General features: G+C 45.9%; 1 protein-coding gene across 1 annotated transcript in view; it reads left to right on the plus strand.

Annotated features, from left to right (window-relative positions):
• Cnst (consortin, connexin sorting protein) overlaps window positions 1-13,339 on the plus strand; it is an 80,958-nt gene extending 67,619 nt beyond the window's left edge. Inside the window, exons 10-11 of the mRNA XM_021169968.3 lie at window positions 8,441-8,576; window positions 10,879-13,339. Coding sequence (XP_021025627.1) covers window positions 8,441-8,576; window positions 10,879-11,084 — 342 coding nt within the window. The 3' untranslated portion in view covers window positions 11,085-13,339. The remainder of the gene's footprint in view (window positions 1-8,440; window positions 8,577-10,878) is intronic.
• The last annotated feature ends 3,433 nt before the right edge of the window (window positions 13,340-16,772 follow it).

The raw sequence follows: 16,772 nt of genomic DNA on the forward strand, positions 1-16,772 counted from the left end.
TGACCATTGTGCTGAGCGAGTGGGTCTTGGGAAAAGATGTCTTAGAAACAGCAGCCATGGCAGGTCTGCTCAGAAGGGCTCTTTCTGGAGAAGCAGAGGGATAGCTTGCTCACTGAAGATGGTTTGCCTTCCAAGAGCACCATGGGCGGGAGTGGTTGACCCCTGGTTTATGTAGCACTCTAACTAGTCCCTGAGTAGCGCTCTAACTAGTCCCTGAGCAGCGCTCTAACTAGTGACTGAGGAATACCCTGGGACTGCCCATTTTTAATTTGTGCCAGATGGTATCATTTTTGTCTCTTGTTTTTAGACTGCTTCTTACATTTCTAGTTAGCTAATGCATCTTGATTGACATGTTTCTTTTACCAAGTTTCTTTCCTGCTTTAATTACGTTTCAATTTTACATATTTACTGTTCTTCCTAGACATTTGCATTAGCTATTTCCTGCAGTTTCCTCTCCTTTGTTTTATCCCCTCCCCATCCCCACTGATCTCACATGAGCATTATGTAAACGTGGAGTCTCAAACTGATACCCAGAGGGCCAACCAGGTCAAACAAATGCAGGAAGCAACTGGCCTGTAGGTCAGTAGGGATGTTCCCCTGTCTAGAGGTTTCATCTTTTTAAAACTGCTTGGAGTTGGAGAGGTGCCTCAGTGGTTTAGAGCCTTTGTTCTTCCAAGCGCCCAGGTTTGGTTTCTAGCACCCACATAGAGGCTTGAAAATGTCTATAACTCTAATTTCCGGGGCATCCAACTCCTTTACTCCTTGAGTACCAGGTACACACATGGTGCATATACATACATGCAGGGAAAGCATTCAGAAATAAGCATGAAACAAGCAAAACCTCTAGTAGGCCTGGGCACACTGGCACACACCCTTAATCCCAACACTTGGAAGGCAGAGAGGCAGGCCAGTATCTGTGAGTTGAAGGCCAGTTGGAACTACATAGTGAGACCCTGTTTCGTAAATACATAAATAAAACACTATTGAGTCAGACTACATCCAGCTCCCTAACACTCTGCCTGCTGACTTTAAACCTCTGCCCTAAAATATCCTTTGTGCCACCAGCCTCTTCCCAGGGCTCCCTGTAGCTTCGTGGGAAAGGCTCAGCTATGTAGCATGAAATCCAGAATTCTTGGTAGTCTGGCTGGTCCCCTACCTCCAGGTCCACCTGGCACATTCTCACCTCTGTCCCTTGCCACCTGGGTTCTGTCAGTCTTAGTGATGCACCATCTTCTATCTCTGTTCCTTCCCAAGCCTCAACATTTCAGACCATGCCATTTCGGCATGAAAGTGCCCAGCACAGTACCCAAATTCATGAAGCCGCTGTTCCCTTGGAACCACTTTTCAGAATCCCTGGTGATGGAGGGGTGGGGCAACATTCCCCTTAAGGCATTCTCAACCTTCCTCATGCTGGGACCCTTTAGTACAGTTCCTCATGTTGTGGTGACCCCCGACCATAAAATTTTTCCATTACTACTTCATAACTGTAATTTTGACCGTTATGAATCATGTAAATACCTGATATGCAGGATATCTGACGTGCAACCCAGGGTCATTTTTTAAATGTTTAAAGGGTCATTCCATCCTCCAGAGGGCATTCAGCTCACAGGTTGTCCAGCTGTGGTCTTCCCCCTAAGACATAGGCGTGTTTCCTTCTACACCAAACTGCCAGGTCCTGAGAGAGAAGGATCCTATTAGCTATGCCCCTGTACCTCTCTCTAGCCTCTAAGTGTATGCTGGGTGCATCTGTATGGAGATCCCCCGCTGTGTATTCACTTTTCTCTCCAGCATGCTTACACTACTTGATAGAGACCCAGGGACAGCAGTAAGCATAGATCAAGTCCCTATCTTCCTGAAGCTTGCCTTCTAGGTGGAGAGGTAATTGTAACCAAATTCACATATAAATAAACAAGGTAGCTTTAAATATTAGGAAAGGCACCAGTGAGATGGTAAAGGCTCGGCTGATAAAGGCAGCTGCTGCCAAGGCCGAGGACTAGATCCAGACCCCCACGGCAGGGGAAGGGGGAAGGGATTCTGGGGTTTAAGTAGGAGGGCGTGCCTGGCACTTATGGTCCCTTTCTTACCGCTCCTTTCCCATCTTGTACTTACTAAATTGTCTGTTTTGCAAGTAAGAGCTAGTTACAAAAGCCTAGTACCCGATCTAGATATTTAGATGCATTAGAATGTTCCTGGTTTCCTTTTTTAACAATAAGCTTTTTCCTTCTTAAGCTTTTAGAAATTTGCCAGGCAGTGGTGGCGCATGCCTTTAATCCCAGCACTTGGGAGGCAGAGGCAGACGGATTTCTGAGTCCGAGGCCAGGCTGGTCTACAGAGTGGATTCCAGGACAGCCAGGGCTATCAGGGATACACAGAGAAACCCTTCTCGAAAAACCAAAAAAAAAAAAAAGAAAAGAAAAGAAAGAAAAAAAAAAGAGAAATTCAATATGGCCTATTTCCCTTATAATTTCGTTTTCACTTGGCGTCTCCTGCAGCAGTGTCCCAGATTTAGCACTGGGAGGCCTGAGGAAGCCGGAGGCTCTTCTGTGAAATGGCTTCCCACATCTACTGGGCCTTACCTGGTCCAGCCATGACTTGTTCTGTCAAGTAGCTGTGACGTTGCGACAGTAGCCTTCTACGGAAGATCTTCAATCTTTTACCCCTTCTCCATGACAGTGGCAAGAATCTTTTAACTGGGAAGCATAGGAGGTAGGAAATACAAGCAACAATTGGAAAGCCAGAAGCCTTGCAACTTATCTGAAAGATCTTATTCATTTCAACCTAATTGTAACAAAGCATGCTGCACAAAGGAAATCCTAAGAGTACAGATTAAGCCTTTGTATTTAACCCTGAGTCAGTTGCTGGCAGTGTGTGTGAGCCCAAGCACACTCTGTGAGGCCCTTTACCCTTGGCTTTTCCTCATCTGAGAATGGCTGCAAGCCTTGCGGGGACTGAGCTCCGCATGGCACGGGGATGTCTGTTAAATGCACAGTTCATCTGCAGTGAAGTCGCTGGCTTGTATGTGTTATCTGTCAAGTTCATTGGAAGCCGAGCTCGTGTTCTTGATGAGCCTGTAGATGAAGAGTCTAATTTGGGTCCATTCCCCTTTAACCTGATGAAGAAGGACTTGTGACTGACTGCAAGGTGTTGTGCTGTCCGTGTTAGGACCTGCAGTTCCAGGGTCTCGGAATCACTTAGTTTCGTGTACTCTGGTCCACACTTAAGGCAGCCATTGGCGTTCGCTTGATGGAGATGAGCTGTTTATTTGCAGATACGTAGTACTAGACCAGATGGATTTTTTTTTTTCCCAGCCCTGCATTAGAGAGTGCCACCAATTACAGTAATTACGGCTCAGATGTTCTCAGTGGATGAGCTGAGCATACATTGTTTAGGTAAGAAAGCAATTTGCTAATTGAAACCGGAAATTAAATTTGCTGTTACAGGTAAAGCTTTTTGGGAGATTTAAATTTTCTTTATTTTTGTCTAGCATAGGCAAGGCCCTGGTCCTGAAGCACCATGGAAAAGAGGGAGGGAGGGAGGGAGGGAGGAACAGAGAAAGGAAGGAAGAGAAGGAGGGAGGAAGGGAGTGAGTGAGAAAAAGAGAAAGGGAGAGGAGGATGGATGGATGGACAGACAGACAAACAGACTGAAAAGCTTTTTACCTTAATACTTTTGTTTTGTTTTGTTTTTGAGACAGTATCACTATGTAGCTCTGGCTGTCCTGAAGCTCACTGTGTAGTCCAGCTCGCCTTGAACTCACAAAGATCTCCTGCCTCTACCTCCCAAGTGCTGGGATTAATTAAAGCTGTGCGCCACCACACTCGGCCTCTTATTTTATTGTAGCAACAACAACAACAAACCATAGAATGACTTTCCGGGCCTTGTTCTCAGGAGACATGTTGCGGTGAGCTGTATCTGGAGGCTCTGTGTAGAGCCATCTGGCATCTTTAGCAGGACACTGTGAACAGGCCACGGTCTCATTCCAAGTAATTCCCCTTCAGCTACAGAATGCTGGCATATTCCACCCACCTAAGTCCTTTGTTATTCATTCATTCATTCATTCGTTCATTCATTAAATCCTGACAGAAGTTTCCCTTCCCGGTCCTCCCCCCACCTTTTCCCACCCCACCCCCTATCTCCTCCTCTTCAGAAAAGAGCAGGCCACCCATGGGTGTCAACCAGCCATGGCCTATCCAGTTGCAGTAAGACCAGGTACCTCCTCTCGGAGGCCAGTACCATGCGAGCTCTCTAGTCGGAGGCCAGTACCATGTGTGCTCTCTAGTTGGTGGTTCAGTCTCTGTGAACCCCTAGGAAGCCAGGTCGGTTGAATCTATGGATTTTCTTGTGGTGTCCTTGAGCCCTCTGGCTCTTACAGTCATTTCTCCCCCTCCTCCTAAGGATTCCTTCAGCTCTGCCTAATGTTCGGCCAGCCGTGGTTCCCTGCATCTGCTCCCATCAGTTGCTGGATGGAGCCTCTGTGATGACAGTTGGGCTGGGCACCATTCTATGAGTATATCGGAATATTCATTGTTAGGAATCATTTCGTTAGTGGTTAATTGTTTGGTTAGTTGGGTAGGTGGTTGGTGTTTTGTTTTATTTTGTTTTTGTTTTTTTGCCATTCAGGTTTGGTTCTATCCCAGGTCTCTAAGCTACCCAGCCTCTAGTCCTGGCCCTCCATCCAGGCAGTTAGGGGTTGATTGCCATACTGGGGTATAGAGAGATTCTGATTGAGTTGTAGGAGGTCCATACGGGGCAGGATTCCTCAAGTGAAGCAGGTCTGATTTCTGAATGCCATGTTGTGGGAAGTAAGAGTTCTGTTTCAGGTGAACGCAAACCTTTTATCCCAGACTATTGGGGTGTGGGGGGGAACAAAACAAAACCAAAGAATACATCCTAAGTATCTTGCATTCAAGAATTTCACTCCTTGGCTGGCTTCTCCCGTGCTCAGTCCCATTGTACATTGTCCATGTATGTGCCGTAGGAACCAGAAAATACTTAACACAAAGAAGAAAGAAAAACCCAGAGGAAATATCATTGGAAGAGCACCCCTCCTTCTCGGTGGACACTGGGGAAAGGTGGGAAGAGGGGTGTAGGGCACAGGGCTAGAAAACGAAAGAGCTTCGTTGGTAAGGAAGCAGACAGATGCAGAGTTGAAGCCCTGGGGAAGGGCAATCACAGCGACTCTGACATCCCACACCTCTGTGCAGCTCACACTCAGAACACAAGGTGGGCCCTCTGTAAGGCTCCTGTCCCTTAAGGCCTCTAGGGCCAAGCTCCCCAAGAAGCAAGGTAGGGGCTGATTGCTGCCACACTGAGACCCACTGTGCTATTCCAAGGGACAGCTCTCAAGTCTGTCATACTTGCAACATCATTTGATAAGAGTTTGTTTCTTAGCCGGGCGTGGTGGTGCACGCCTTTAGTCCCAGCACTTGGGAGACAGAGGCAGGCGGATTTCCGAGTTCGAGGACAGCCTGGTCTACAGAGTGAGTTCCAGGACAGCCAGGGCTACACTGAGAAACCCTTTCTCGAAAAACAAACAAACAAGCAAACAAAAGAGTTTGTTTCTTGAATTACAGATGCAAAATTAATATCCCAAAGATACACTTCACATGAATGCTGCCCTGCCCTAGGGCTCACCCTTCCCACTGCCCTTTTGTGTATGCATGCCAGGGAGGGTGTTGGATGACTTCTCTCCCTCTGTCACATGTTGGCTTCACTCTGCACCCCATCTCCAGCTTCAAGGCCACAAGGGCATGGACCCCCCAGAGTTGTTTACCTGGGTGTTGGGGATCCAGACTCAGGTCTTCATGCTAAACGGCTGGGCAGGTTAGGGAGCTTGCTGCCAAGCGAATGACCTGAGTTCAATCTCTGGAACCCACACAATGGAGGGGGCAAAACTCCTGCAAGCTATCTCAATCTAACATGTGTGAACACACACACACACACACGGAATAAATGCAATTTAAACTGCATCTTAACTCGTAAGCTAGAGTCACATCTCAGAAGTAGAATTTTTGCCTGGCACACAGTGGGCACTCCTGCAGTCCTACTCAGAGGCCAAAGGACCATTTAAGTCCAGGAATTCAAGGCCAGCCTGAGAAAATAGCAAAGCTCTCTGTGAAATGAAGAATAAAGCCTTCTTGTGGTAGGTAAATACACTACAGCAAATATATAACAGAGAAATGTGTACTGGGAAGAAGGAATGGAGGCTCTCTGAGGCCCCTCCCTTTTGTTTCCATACTTTACAGAAGTAAAAAAGATTGTCCTTTAAATATCTTTCATTAAAACTAATCTCTACTTTCTGTCCCTTGCTTTTTAATATTTTTGTAAATTTATTAATCTCTATTGTGTTGATGCATGTGAGTGCAGCTGTGTGCCTGCCAGACAGCCTGTGAAAGCCAGAGCACCGTTGGGAGTCAGGTCTCTCCTGGGTGAGATCTGGGAGTCAGGGTTGTCAGGCCTGTGCAGGGCTGCTTCTGCTGACGGAGCCATGTCACCGGCCTCATTGCTGCTCTTTAAAACTGAATAGGATGTCTTTGACTTTCAGCTTAAGCAAGGCACTTGTAAAATTCACTTCCCATTGTCTTATGAAGGAATCAGTCAATATTCACTTCCCATTGTCTTATGAAGGAATCAATGTTTTTTCTAAAACAATTTTAAAAAAAAAAAAAACTATTTCTTCATATATTTGTACCTGTAAAACGATTTACATTCCTTTCTTTATGGAGAGAGATGCTTGTGCCACAGCCTGTGTGTGAAGGTCAGGAGACAACTGGAGGGGGCTGTTCTCTCTTCCCAAGGACAAACTCAGGTAGTTGTCAGGGTTCGTGGCAAGCATCCTTACCCACTGAGACATCTTGCCAGCCCTGTACTTAGCATTTTAATGTCACTAAAGTACTTTCTCAGAATAAGGATATCTGAAATACGTATTTCCTATAAAAAGAATAAATTGCTAGCTTATTGATTATTTTTTAAGATAATGGTTTCTATAGACCCATGTTCAGAGAAGCCCAGTTGAAGACAACTTGTCTGGAGTGATTTGCTCCTAAAAGCCCTGTATCATAAAAAGCACTAATGGAATCCATAATTATCCGAGATTGCTGCTGGAGCTGGAAATCTCGTTAAGTACTCTGTGCCGTTGATCAGATAAATGACGTTACAGGGAGTCCTAGCTTACAGCTAGGACTGACGTGCACAGAGCTGAGCCCACACTGCCCACCCATGTCATCATCTAGAGTATGAAACAAGCAGGCACCTGCTCCCCGTGGGCTGGGGTGTACACAAGTGAGCAGCTACATCCCCTCCTGTCTCTTCAATCTCTCTCTCTCTCTCTCTCTCTCTCTCTCTCTCTCTCTCTCTCTCTCTCTCTCTCTCTCTCTCTCTCTCTCTCTCAGCTTCTGATCCCAAATGACAAGCTAGTGTCGTGGTTTATAAGTAAGAGATAGGAAGGACACAGGAAGGTAGCCTGTGTGAAAGTCAGAACATGGGTGGTGGAGGCTGAAAAGCTGCCTCGTGTTTTCCTGTGAAGCACCAAACTATAAATAGGTCTTTTAGGCTTTATCATCTGTGACAGCTACTCAGTTCTGCCTTAAAGACCCCACACACACACACACACACAAAGAGCTGGAGAGATGGCTCAGCGGTTAAGAGCACCAACTGCTCTTCCAAAGGTCCTGAGTTCAATTCCCAGCAACCACATGGTGGCTCACAACCATCTGTAATGGGATCTGATGCCCTCTTCTGGTGTGTCTGAAGATGGCAACAGTGTACTCACAAACATACAATAAATAAATCTTTAACCCCCCCCCCCCCAAAGCTATGCAAAACTTGGGTAGTGAAATACAGCTAGGGATGGTAGCAAGCAGGAGACTTAGAGAAGATCTCAAGTTCAAGGCCAGCCTGGGCTATAGCAAGTTCCTAGCTTTCTTGAACTGTGAAGTAAAGATGGCCTGTAGAGGGTTGGGGGCATGGAGGAAAGAAGAACCAGGGGGCTGTGGGCTATATAGTTTACTATCCTCTGCATACAGAAGGAGTCATAGAAAGCCGAGAGAGATTCTACAACAAAACTCCCCAAAAGATTTTGACTATAGATTACTTAGTACTGTGTACTTTCTCTGAGGTACTAAGGTAACTCATTCAATGTTAAGTTTGCTGCCGTATCTTAAGTGCTGTCACTAAGCTAGACGTAACTCATGCACGTAATTCCAGACTTCTGCTAAGACAGGAAAATTGCCATGATTTCCAGACTAGCCTGGGCAAGACCCTGGCTCAGAAGGAGGGAGGGAAGGAGGGGCGAGCAAGCCAACCTGTGGATGAGTGAAAGGGGGACGGAAGTATAAGTCACTCTCATGGTGCTCTGTGGTTGCACGTGTAACATATCGCCGATAAGTCCCAGATACGTCCCACATTCCACATAACTACTGGTTTTCCCACTCTCTGACAGGCCATTCCTGCAGAAGGGCTGGTGTCCATACTGAAGAAGAGGAATGACACAGTAGGCAGCCATCCTGCACAGATGCAGCAGAAGCCGGCTAAGCGCAGAGTGAGATTCCAGGAAATAGACGACAACCTGGAGCAAGGTGCGCCCCGGCAGCCCTGGGTCTGGGAGTGCTGGACAGTCAGGTGACACGAAGTTTGCCAGCAGGATTTGTAAGGGTTGTGTGGACTCAGTTGCACTATCTTCTAGCAGAGAAACAAAGTTTCTCTGTTATATCTTAAATTTTTTTTCTTTTTTTTTTTTTTTTTTGGCCGAAATAAATGAGTGAATTGCAAAATAGTCTTTGTAATCTCACCAACCCAGAAATAAGTCAAGGTTGAAAACTCATCTCGGGTAAATATATATATATATATATATTTCTCCTCTTCTTTCCTTCCCTCCCCTCCCTTCCCCCCGCCTCCCTCTCTCTTTCTTCCCCACCCATCCCCCCTCTTTTGCTTGCTTTCTCTCTCTCTTGTGGGCTTGTTATTTTTATTTTGTTTTTAGTGACACATTACTGTCCCTCCTTTTCTGTGAGGCACTCTGTACAGAAGCCAAGCGTCTCCCAAGAGCTGCTCAGCACAGTTGCCCTTGAGCACCTCTGTCCCTGGCTGGCACTCAGGTGATGCTGTTATGGGCCTCAGAAATGTTTTTATTTTATCCTGGCATCTCATGTGTAATCAGCACAGCTCCCCTGACCCCAGGGGACTTCTCTAACCTGACCACACACATGTGCACCCAGGTCTGGAACTCTCAGGCCACCTCCTCCCTCACCAAGCTACTCAGCTTTATCCTTCCTAAAATACAGACTACAACCACCTCTCTGCCAATAAGGTTGAGGAAAAACATGTAGATACAGTGTATGGATTGATGTCAAGAGTCTTGCAATCTTTATGTTGTACTGACGAGCCAGCGCATAGGCAAACCTCACTCCTGCCTGGAGCTTCCTAAAGAGCCCAGCCCACCCTTCCTCGGGTCAGCACTGTGTCTAGAAGTGTAATGTAGAAGCTCATAGGTAACTGGGTGTTTAGAATTTTTTTTTGTTTTTGGTTTTTTTGTTTTGTTTTGTTTTGTTTTTCAAGACAGGGTTTCTCTGTATAGTCCTGGCTGTCCTGGAACTCACTCTGTAGACCAGGCTGGCCTCGAACTCAGAAATCCACCTGCCTCTGCCTCCCGAGTGCTGGAATTAAAGGCTTGCGCCACCACACCCGGCATTAGAATTTTTATGTGCATGGATATTTTGCCTGCGTATATGTCTGTGCACTACATACATGCAGTGCCTGAGGAGGCCAGAAGAGGGCATCAGATCTGCGGGAAATGGAGTTACAGAGGGTTGAGAACTGTTGTATGGTGCCTGGCATTCGAAGCTGGGTCCTTTGGAAGAGCAGTCAGTGTTCTGAACTGCTGAGCTGTCTCTCCAGCTGCTCATGGATGATCCTAAATTTATGACAGCCACATAACAAAAGTAACAGTATATGAAACCTGTCTTAATAGTATATTTCATTTAACAGAGCTTATCAAAAATATAACGTGGTCAGGACTAGAGAGTTGCTGGTGAGAAACTTCCCTCTTCTCCGCACTGTGTCCTCCAAAGCAGGAATCTGTTTCACACTCCAGTTCATCTCTGTATCAGGTCACGTGTCGGGGGCTCAGCTGCAGCGCACGCTTGTCCCCGCCACAACCCATAATGCATGTTGCTTAAACAAAATTGATATTTTCAGATACCTGAAAAGAGCCAAGACTCCTGAATAATAAAACCTGCAGATGCTCAGGGCGCTTGTATAAGACAGCGTGTGTTCTCATGGACTCTGCTCACACCTCCTGTGTACTTTCTTGGATGTTGATGATTTGTGTTGTTGTTGTTGTTGTTGTTGCTGCTGCTGCTACTGTTGTGCATCTCAAACCTGTCCACAGTGTATGTATGGAGGTCATAGGACAACTTCTGGAGTTGGCTCTCTTCTGCCACCATCAGTTAATTCCAGGGATTGCGCTCAGGTGATCAGGCTTGTGTGCCCGAGCTCCTTTACCAGCTCTGCTATCTCACCCATCCTTCCTTACTCTTCTTTTTAAAAATGTCTTGGATCAACTTCAGTAGTTGAAGTCACCTCTGGATTATATATCATATCCCGTGAGTTTAAATAATCTGTACATAATTGCTATGTGGTATTGTTTAAGGGGATGTGGTAAGAAAAGAGTACATATTTAGTGCAGACAGTTCTTCCGAACATTTGGTCCACAGATCAGAGCCCATAGATGGGGAGGAGTCACAGTGATGAGAAAGTGGGAGGAGATGAACTAGGTCGCTAGCCTAGATTAGCAGGCATCGGAGGACTGTGATTCAAAGAACCCGTGAAGAGACTTGAGCTAAGCCTGCTGATGGTTTAACCCCGTTCTCCTGTTTACAGATGAGGCTGGTGGTGGTTCCTGCATCCTGCTCATCTTGCTGTGCATAGCCACTGTCTTCCTCAGCGTTGGAGGAACTGCACTCTACTGCACCCTGGGCAACATTGAGTCACCTGTTTGCACGGACTTTGCCGACAACGTGGACTTCTATTACACTAAGCTGCTGCAGGGGGTGGCAGGGCTGAAACACTGGGTCTACCTCTCCTAGCAGTAAGTGTGGCAGGCGTGACAGATGGGCTGACAGACAAAGAAGATGCAGACTTCCCAGACAGCGTTTATCTCAGAAGTCATGAGACATCCCCCCTCCCTGGCATCAAGGACCCAAGGATGAACGTTAGAAACAGCAACATTAAACAGCCGCCCAGGGAACACAGATGTAGGCACTGAGGACAGAGGGAGGGAGCTATGTCGAGCAGGCCCCTCTCCTTGCTGCTTCCTCGTGTCCACAGTGTGTGCGGGGCTCACACTGAGGGCTAAAGGGCACTCCTGGTTTACAGTCTTGCTCCACAGCCATTGCTTCCCGCCATCATGCAATAAGTTTTTTTTGTCATCAGAGAGCGTTATCTTATGGCTTCAGTGCCATTTTTTTTAGTTAATCTCGGGAACTGTGTGATTTAAGCCTTGGGCATTACTCTAGATTCTGGTCTCCATTTGCAAAATGGTTGTGGGGGGCGGAGGTGGAGGTGGTCTGAAGCAGTGATCACAAGTGGATAGCCAGCATAGAATACAAAGATGACCTTTATTCTTTTAACTTGACAACCATGTGCAGGCACAACTCTTTGGAGAAGGCTTAGCTATGAACTAGATAAACTGTAGAGATGTTGGCCCCGAGTTGAGAACTGACAGACCTGTGTCGATGAACTTGACAGGCCCAAAGGCACAGTGACAGAACTCCCAGGTCCCAGGAGAGAGTTCACTCTGGCTTCTGTGCTGCCTCAAGAGATGAGTGCCAGGCTCTGTGCACAGCTCAAGAGAAACTTACCGGGTGTCTGTTATGCCCTGAGAACCTCAGGAGAGCAACCTGAGTAAGGCGTGGTTCCTACTGTGCAGGTGTTTAGGGCAGGTAAACCCACACTCTGACGAATGAAGCAGACCACCACATGTATGCGTAATCTCAGGCCGCACGCTTAGGTGTGTGGAATGTGTTCCTACCGTGGGCTCATGAAGCAGAAATCCAGTCATACCCTAAAGAGACAAACGTCTAGTGTTGTTTAATTCTGTCACCAGGTGGCCATTCCTCATTTGCAGTACAGTGACCTAATGTTTAGGAGGCCTTCCTTTGACTTTTTATATTCTAGGCAACATCTTTTTTTAAAAATCATGAATTATAGTTTTTTAGCAAGTGACCGTTATGTTCTGTTTTCCTGTTGGGATCATTTGGAAGGAAGGAGAGAACTGGCTTTGCAGGTGTTACTGGCTGGCACAGTACCTTCCTTTGTGTCTCTGCTTATTTATTTGGAGTGTGAATTTAAGGGGCTTTTTTTTATGAATTGAGCGTGCGCTGCTGAGCCTGCATTCCTTCATCCCACCGCTGCCTATTTAATTAGATGCTTAGTGTTTGGATTTTATACCATTTCAGCTCCATGTATTTTTAGACTTATTTTGAAATTGACTTTTTATTTTGACTTATGATACTGTGTGGCTTATCTCTTATGTCACCATAAACTGTAATATTTTCGATGGGTATAGATCAGAGTTATTTATTTAGAAGTATACAGAATGCTGAAATTTAGATTCGTTATACCTAAGGCTGATTTTATTAGAAGATTATTTTAATGTCCTACTATAAACTTTAAGACTTTGTATTCATATCATATGTAAAATAGGTCCCATCATCCTGGTACAGTGGTTCTATAGAAGCCACTAGCGAGGTCATCTGTGCAGGCTCCTCTCGATACACAAACATTTCACCCTCATGATTTCTAGCTGCGGGGTTTTGATGATCTTTGTTTCTGCCAATTTTATGTCAAGAAAAGTTCAAATCTCCCTCCTGTTCACCTCTTTTCGGTCACTCGGAGTCCCGTGTGATCTCTGATGTTGTATTTGCCTCTCAGCCACCTTGGCCACATTTCCAAAACCCTGGGTTTCCTGGGAGAATCCAGTAAAAGAAAGGGCTGAAATGATAACCTGGCTAACCAGTGACCCAGTTGTGTATCCAAGGAGCCGGTGCTCACCACTCGGGGAACCAGAGTGATCGGGAGCAGACTGACCTCGTGACCTAAAGCGGGTGTGAACTCTCACCTAGAAAACCTAGGGGACCTTTGAAACCTGTAATGGTCATTTATTGCATGAATTGGAGTATCCCCCTGCAGGTGAGAGGATGCTATCCTGCGTATGAGCACCAGACAACTATGCTGAAATGTCACTCCTCCTCTCACATGAAAGTACTGACAACTATTTATAACTAGAGTTCTGAAGAACTGTATTTGAGGGTGTCAAATCAAGCTTGTAATTTAAAATCTACACCAACAAAATGTCTCCGAGAATTTATTTGAACCCTTTGGGTGTTGAGGGACGTGCTTGAAAGCAAAGTATAATGCCAGAGGTCGAGCCAGTCCCTGAAGGAGATGCCAGATATTTGGGGCAAGTCTTTTTTTTGTTTTGTTTTTTAATTACATTCACATATTTTGGGGAGGGACCACAATTGTGCCACAGTGTCCATGTGGAGGTCAGAAGAACACTTAACGGAGTCGCTTCTCTCCTTCCACCATTAGGGTCCAGAGGCTCAAACTCAGGTCATGCGCTTGACAGCGAGTGCTTTCTCCCACTGAGCCATCTTATCAGCTCTATTTTGAGGACATCGTAACGTCCCTAAGTAACAGTTCTCAGCTTTTAAAATACCTCTCTGCCTGACCAGTAACCAGGCTCCACTCTCAAGTGCTGCATCCTTTTAGACTTGAATATCAAGTCCAGAGTCTGATTTTATCAGTCTGTGAATTGGGGTGCGAGAGGGGCTGAGGAGCTGAAGTTTGAAGGTCAGGCTTATTTTGCAAGGGCAGATGTGATTTGGGTCTCCTGAATGGCAAGACAACATGGCCTAAGGGGAGCAGTGAGGAAAGATGGGGTGAGGCCGGGGTGGGGCGGTGGGTGTTGAACAGAGAGAAAATGGAGAGCAAAGAAGCCTTTGGCTGGTGACCTCCTTTCCTGACACTGGCCTTTGTGACACTCGCTCCCCATACATCGGCGGGCTAGTTTTCATTATTAGCATCTATTAATGGTGCATACTGGGTTTCATGATGACACTTGCATACGTGTAGATAATGCATTTTGAGCATCTTCATTACCTGGTACACTCTTGTTCCCCTCCGTCCCTGCTCATCCCCTTCAAGAGGCTGGGTTCTTCATCCTACTGCTAGCAGGCAGACCTCTGTAAGCTCTCATTGCTTTGGGCACAGCTGATCTTGTGTGGCGTTTGTAGTATTTGGACATTGATTCATTCTGTGTCTAAGCACACGTACATCTCTAAGCCACAGGTTTGGTGATGTTCGGCTCCACCACACTTCTGTTTCCCTCACATGACTTGCACCTTCAGAGACTGTAAGAGTGCCTCTGGGGCTTTTGGACTTTAATAGCTATGTAGTAAGCTGGGTGTGGCTTTGTGTCTGGTGCTGAGCAGCTTGTGTTTGCTGCCCTCTGTCCCCTTACACACATCAGATTGCCAGCCCTGTAAGCACAGTGAGAGGGCTGGGGCCCCACTAGGCTTAAAGAGCTTGTGTCTGATAAGGGAATGTATTTGTAAAGAAGAAACCAAAAAGAAACTAGGTAACAAGGTGCTACCTAGGGGATTGGAAATTCAAGTTCATTCATTCTGCACTGTTGGGAATAAAGGAACTCACAGCAACTGATAGGAAAGTCAAGCAGCCATCTTTCCTGACTGCCAAAGGTCTGGTGTTTACTATGTAACCAGTACTGCGTCTCACCGCCTGTGAGCACCGCTCAGTTGGTAGCAGGAGGGTTTCTAGCAATGGGAGTCATCTCAGCCAAAGCTTGCTGTTGAAAACGTAAGGGTTCAGGCTGGCGCTTGTTTGCCCCTTGTGCACAAGACAGTGTCAAATGAATAAATAAAGTCTTAATTGCCCTGAATTGAAAACCACCTCACAAGGAAAACTAGGGCTAGAGAGTGTTGCCAGTCAATATGGCAGTCATTTAAGAAAGAAGTACTCAGGGCACAAAATGCTCTTAAAAAAAAAAAAAGTACTGCTGGTCCATTTTATGAGACCAATAGTGAAACAAGATAAAGACAGTGAGAAAACCAAGAAGCTAAAGTCACTATTGCTAGTCCACCATTATGTCCAAAATCTTTTAAAGAAAATAGTTGGTAGGACAGAGTCAGAGAGGCAGGGACAGCTCAGCCAGTAAAGCCTGGCCAGTAAATACAAGGACCTCAGGATCCCACGTGAAAACGCACTTGCAGTCTCAGTGTAGGAAAGTGGAGGCAGGAGGATGCCCACATCTCCTGGCCAGCCAGCCTAGTTGGTTATTCCCAGACCAGTCAGAGATTGTCGCCTGTGTTTTTGAAGGTGACAACCTAGGCTGGGTTACACATTGAGACCCTGTCTCAAGAAACCAAACCGAGTATATGGTTCAGTAATAGACTGTTGGCCATTCACAGAGCCAGTTGTTCATAGAGATGACAGACATGATTCAAATTCAAATTGCAGCAGTTTTTAGAAATTGACAGTTTAAAATGCTTGAGAGACAGCTGACCCAGAAGACGGTTGGAGACCCTTTGCCCGTTTTCAAAGTTTTGTTCTACAGCAGTCAGACTGGTGTCCAGGGAGACCTAAAGGCCACATGCACACATCCAAGTGATCCACCAAGGAGCCAGGCCCTTTCAACAAATAACGCTGTCAAAATTGCACATCTAGTTGTGAAACTAATTAGCATAAACAATTAACTCTGAAGTGAATAGGCTTCAGGCCTGAAACCTAAAACTATAGGGTCACTGGAAGAACCCAGGATTAGCTTGGTAACTTTTGCATAAAAAGGGATTTCTTAGAGCACAGTGAGAGAGGGTAAAAGGGAAGTCATAGTTGGACTTTTTAAAAATGTGCTTTTCATATAATGTTGTTAGGAAAATGAGAGGCAGTACTCAAATGCAAGACAATAGTCACAATGTTTTTGTAACGGTGTGTTGGTGTGGGCAGTGGGTCCTTGCCCATGTGCGTGTGGAAGCCAGGGACAATTTTATAAGTCAGTTCTCTCCTTCCACCATTTGGTCCTGGGGATCAAATTCAAGTCATCAGGTTTGGCAGCCAGAGCCTCACAACGAATTCATTGAAGACCTTGTAAATTTAGAATATATATATATATATATTCAGAATTATGACAACTTTGAAAGGCCTCATAAGAGAGAACATATAAATAGCCAATGCGTACATGAAAAGATACTGACTCTTAAAAGTCACCAAGAAAACGCAAATGAGCGAGCTTCCTCTGCACACTTAAAATGTCCAGACTACATGGACAGACAGACAGACAGTGCAAGGACAGTTCTACATAAGGAATTTGGTGTGACATTGGTAGAACATATGGGGATGGGAAATTATGGTCACCATATGGAAAATTATGGGTGTAGAAAAGGTATTGATTGTTCTTTTGTGATTAAAGGAAGATTAGGAGAAGACTAGGAGGGTCCTTGAAGGGCTTTGAGGAATGTGCAGGTAGCGATGCTAAAAGGCTGAGCTGTGATCTGTCAGGAAGGAGGCAGGGCACCCGTTCTCTATCACTGCTCAGCAGAGCACAGGGAGATATAGCTGAAGAAAGGAGGTGGGAGAAACAGACATCCAGTTTGGAAGACAGGAAGGAAAACTTCACAGATGACAGCAAAGAAACTTCAAAGAAGCCACGTGAAAGTTCCTAGGACTGACAAATTCAAAGGTGTTGCCGAGTTCAA

This window comes from Mus caroli, unplaced genomic scaffold (assembly GCF_978045245.1).
Source record: "Mus caroli unplaced genomic scaffold, Mus_caroli_1 scaffold_1, whole genome shotgun sequence".
Classification (NCBI taxonomy): domain Eukaryota; kingdom Metazoa; phylum Chordata; class Mammalia; order Rodentia; family Muridae; genus Mus; species Mus caroli.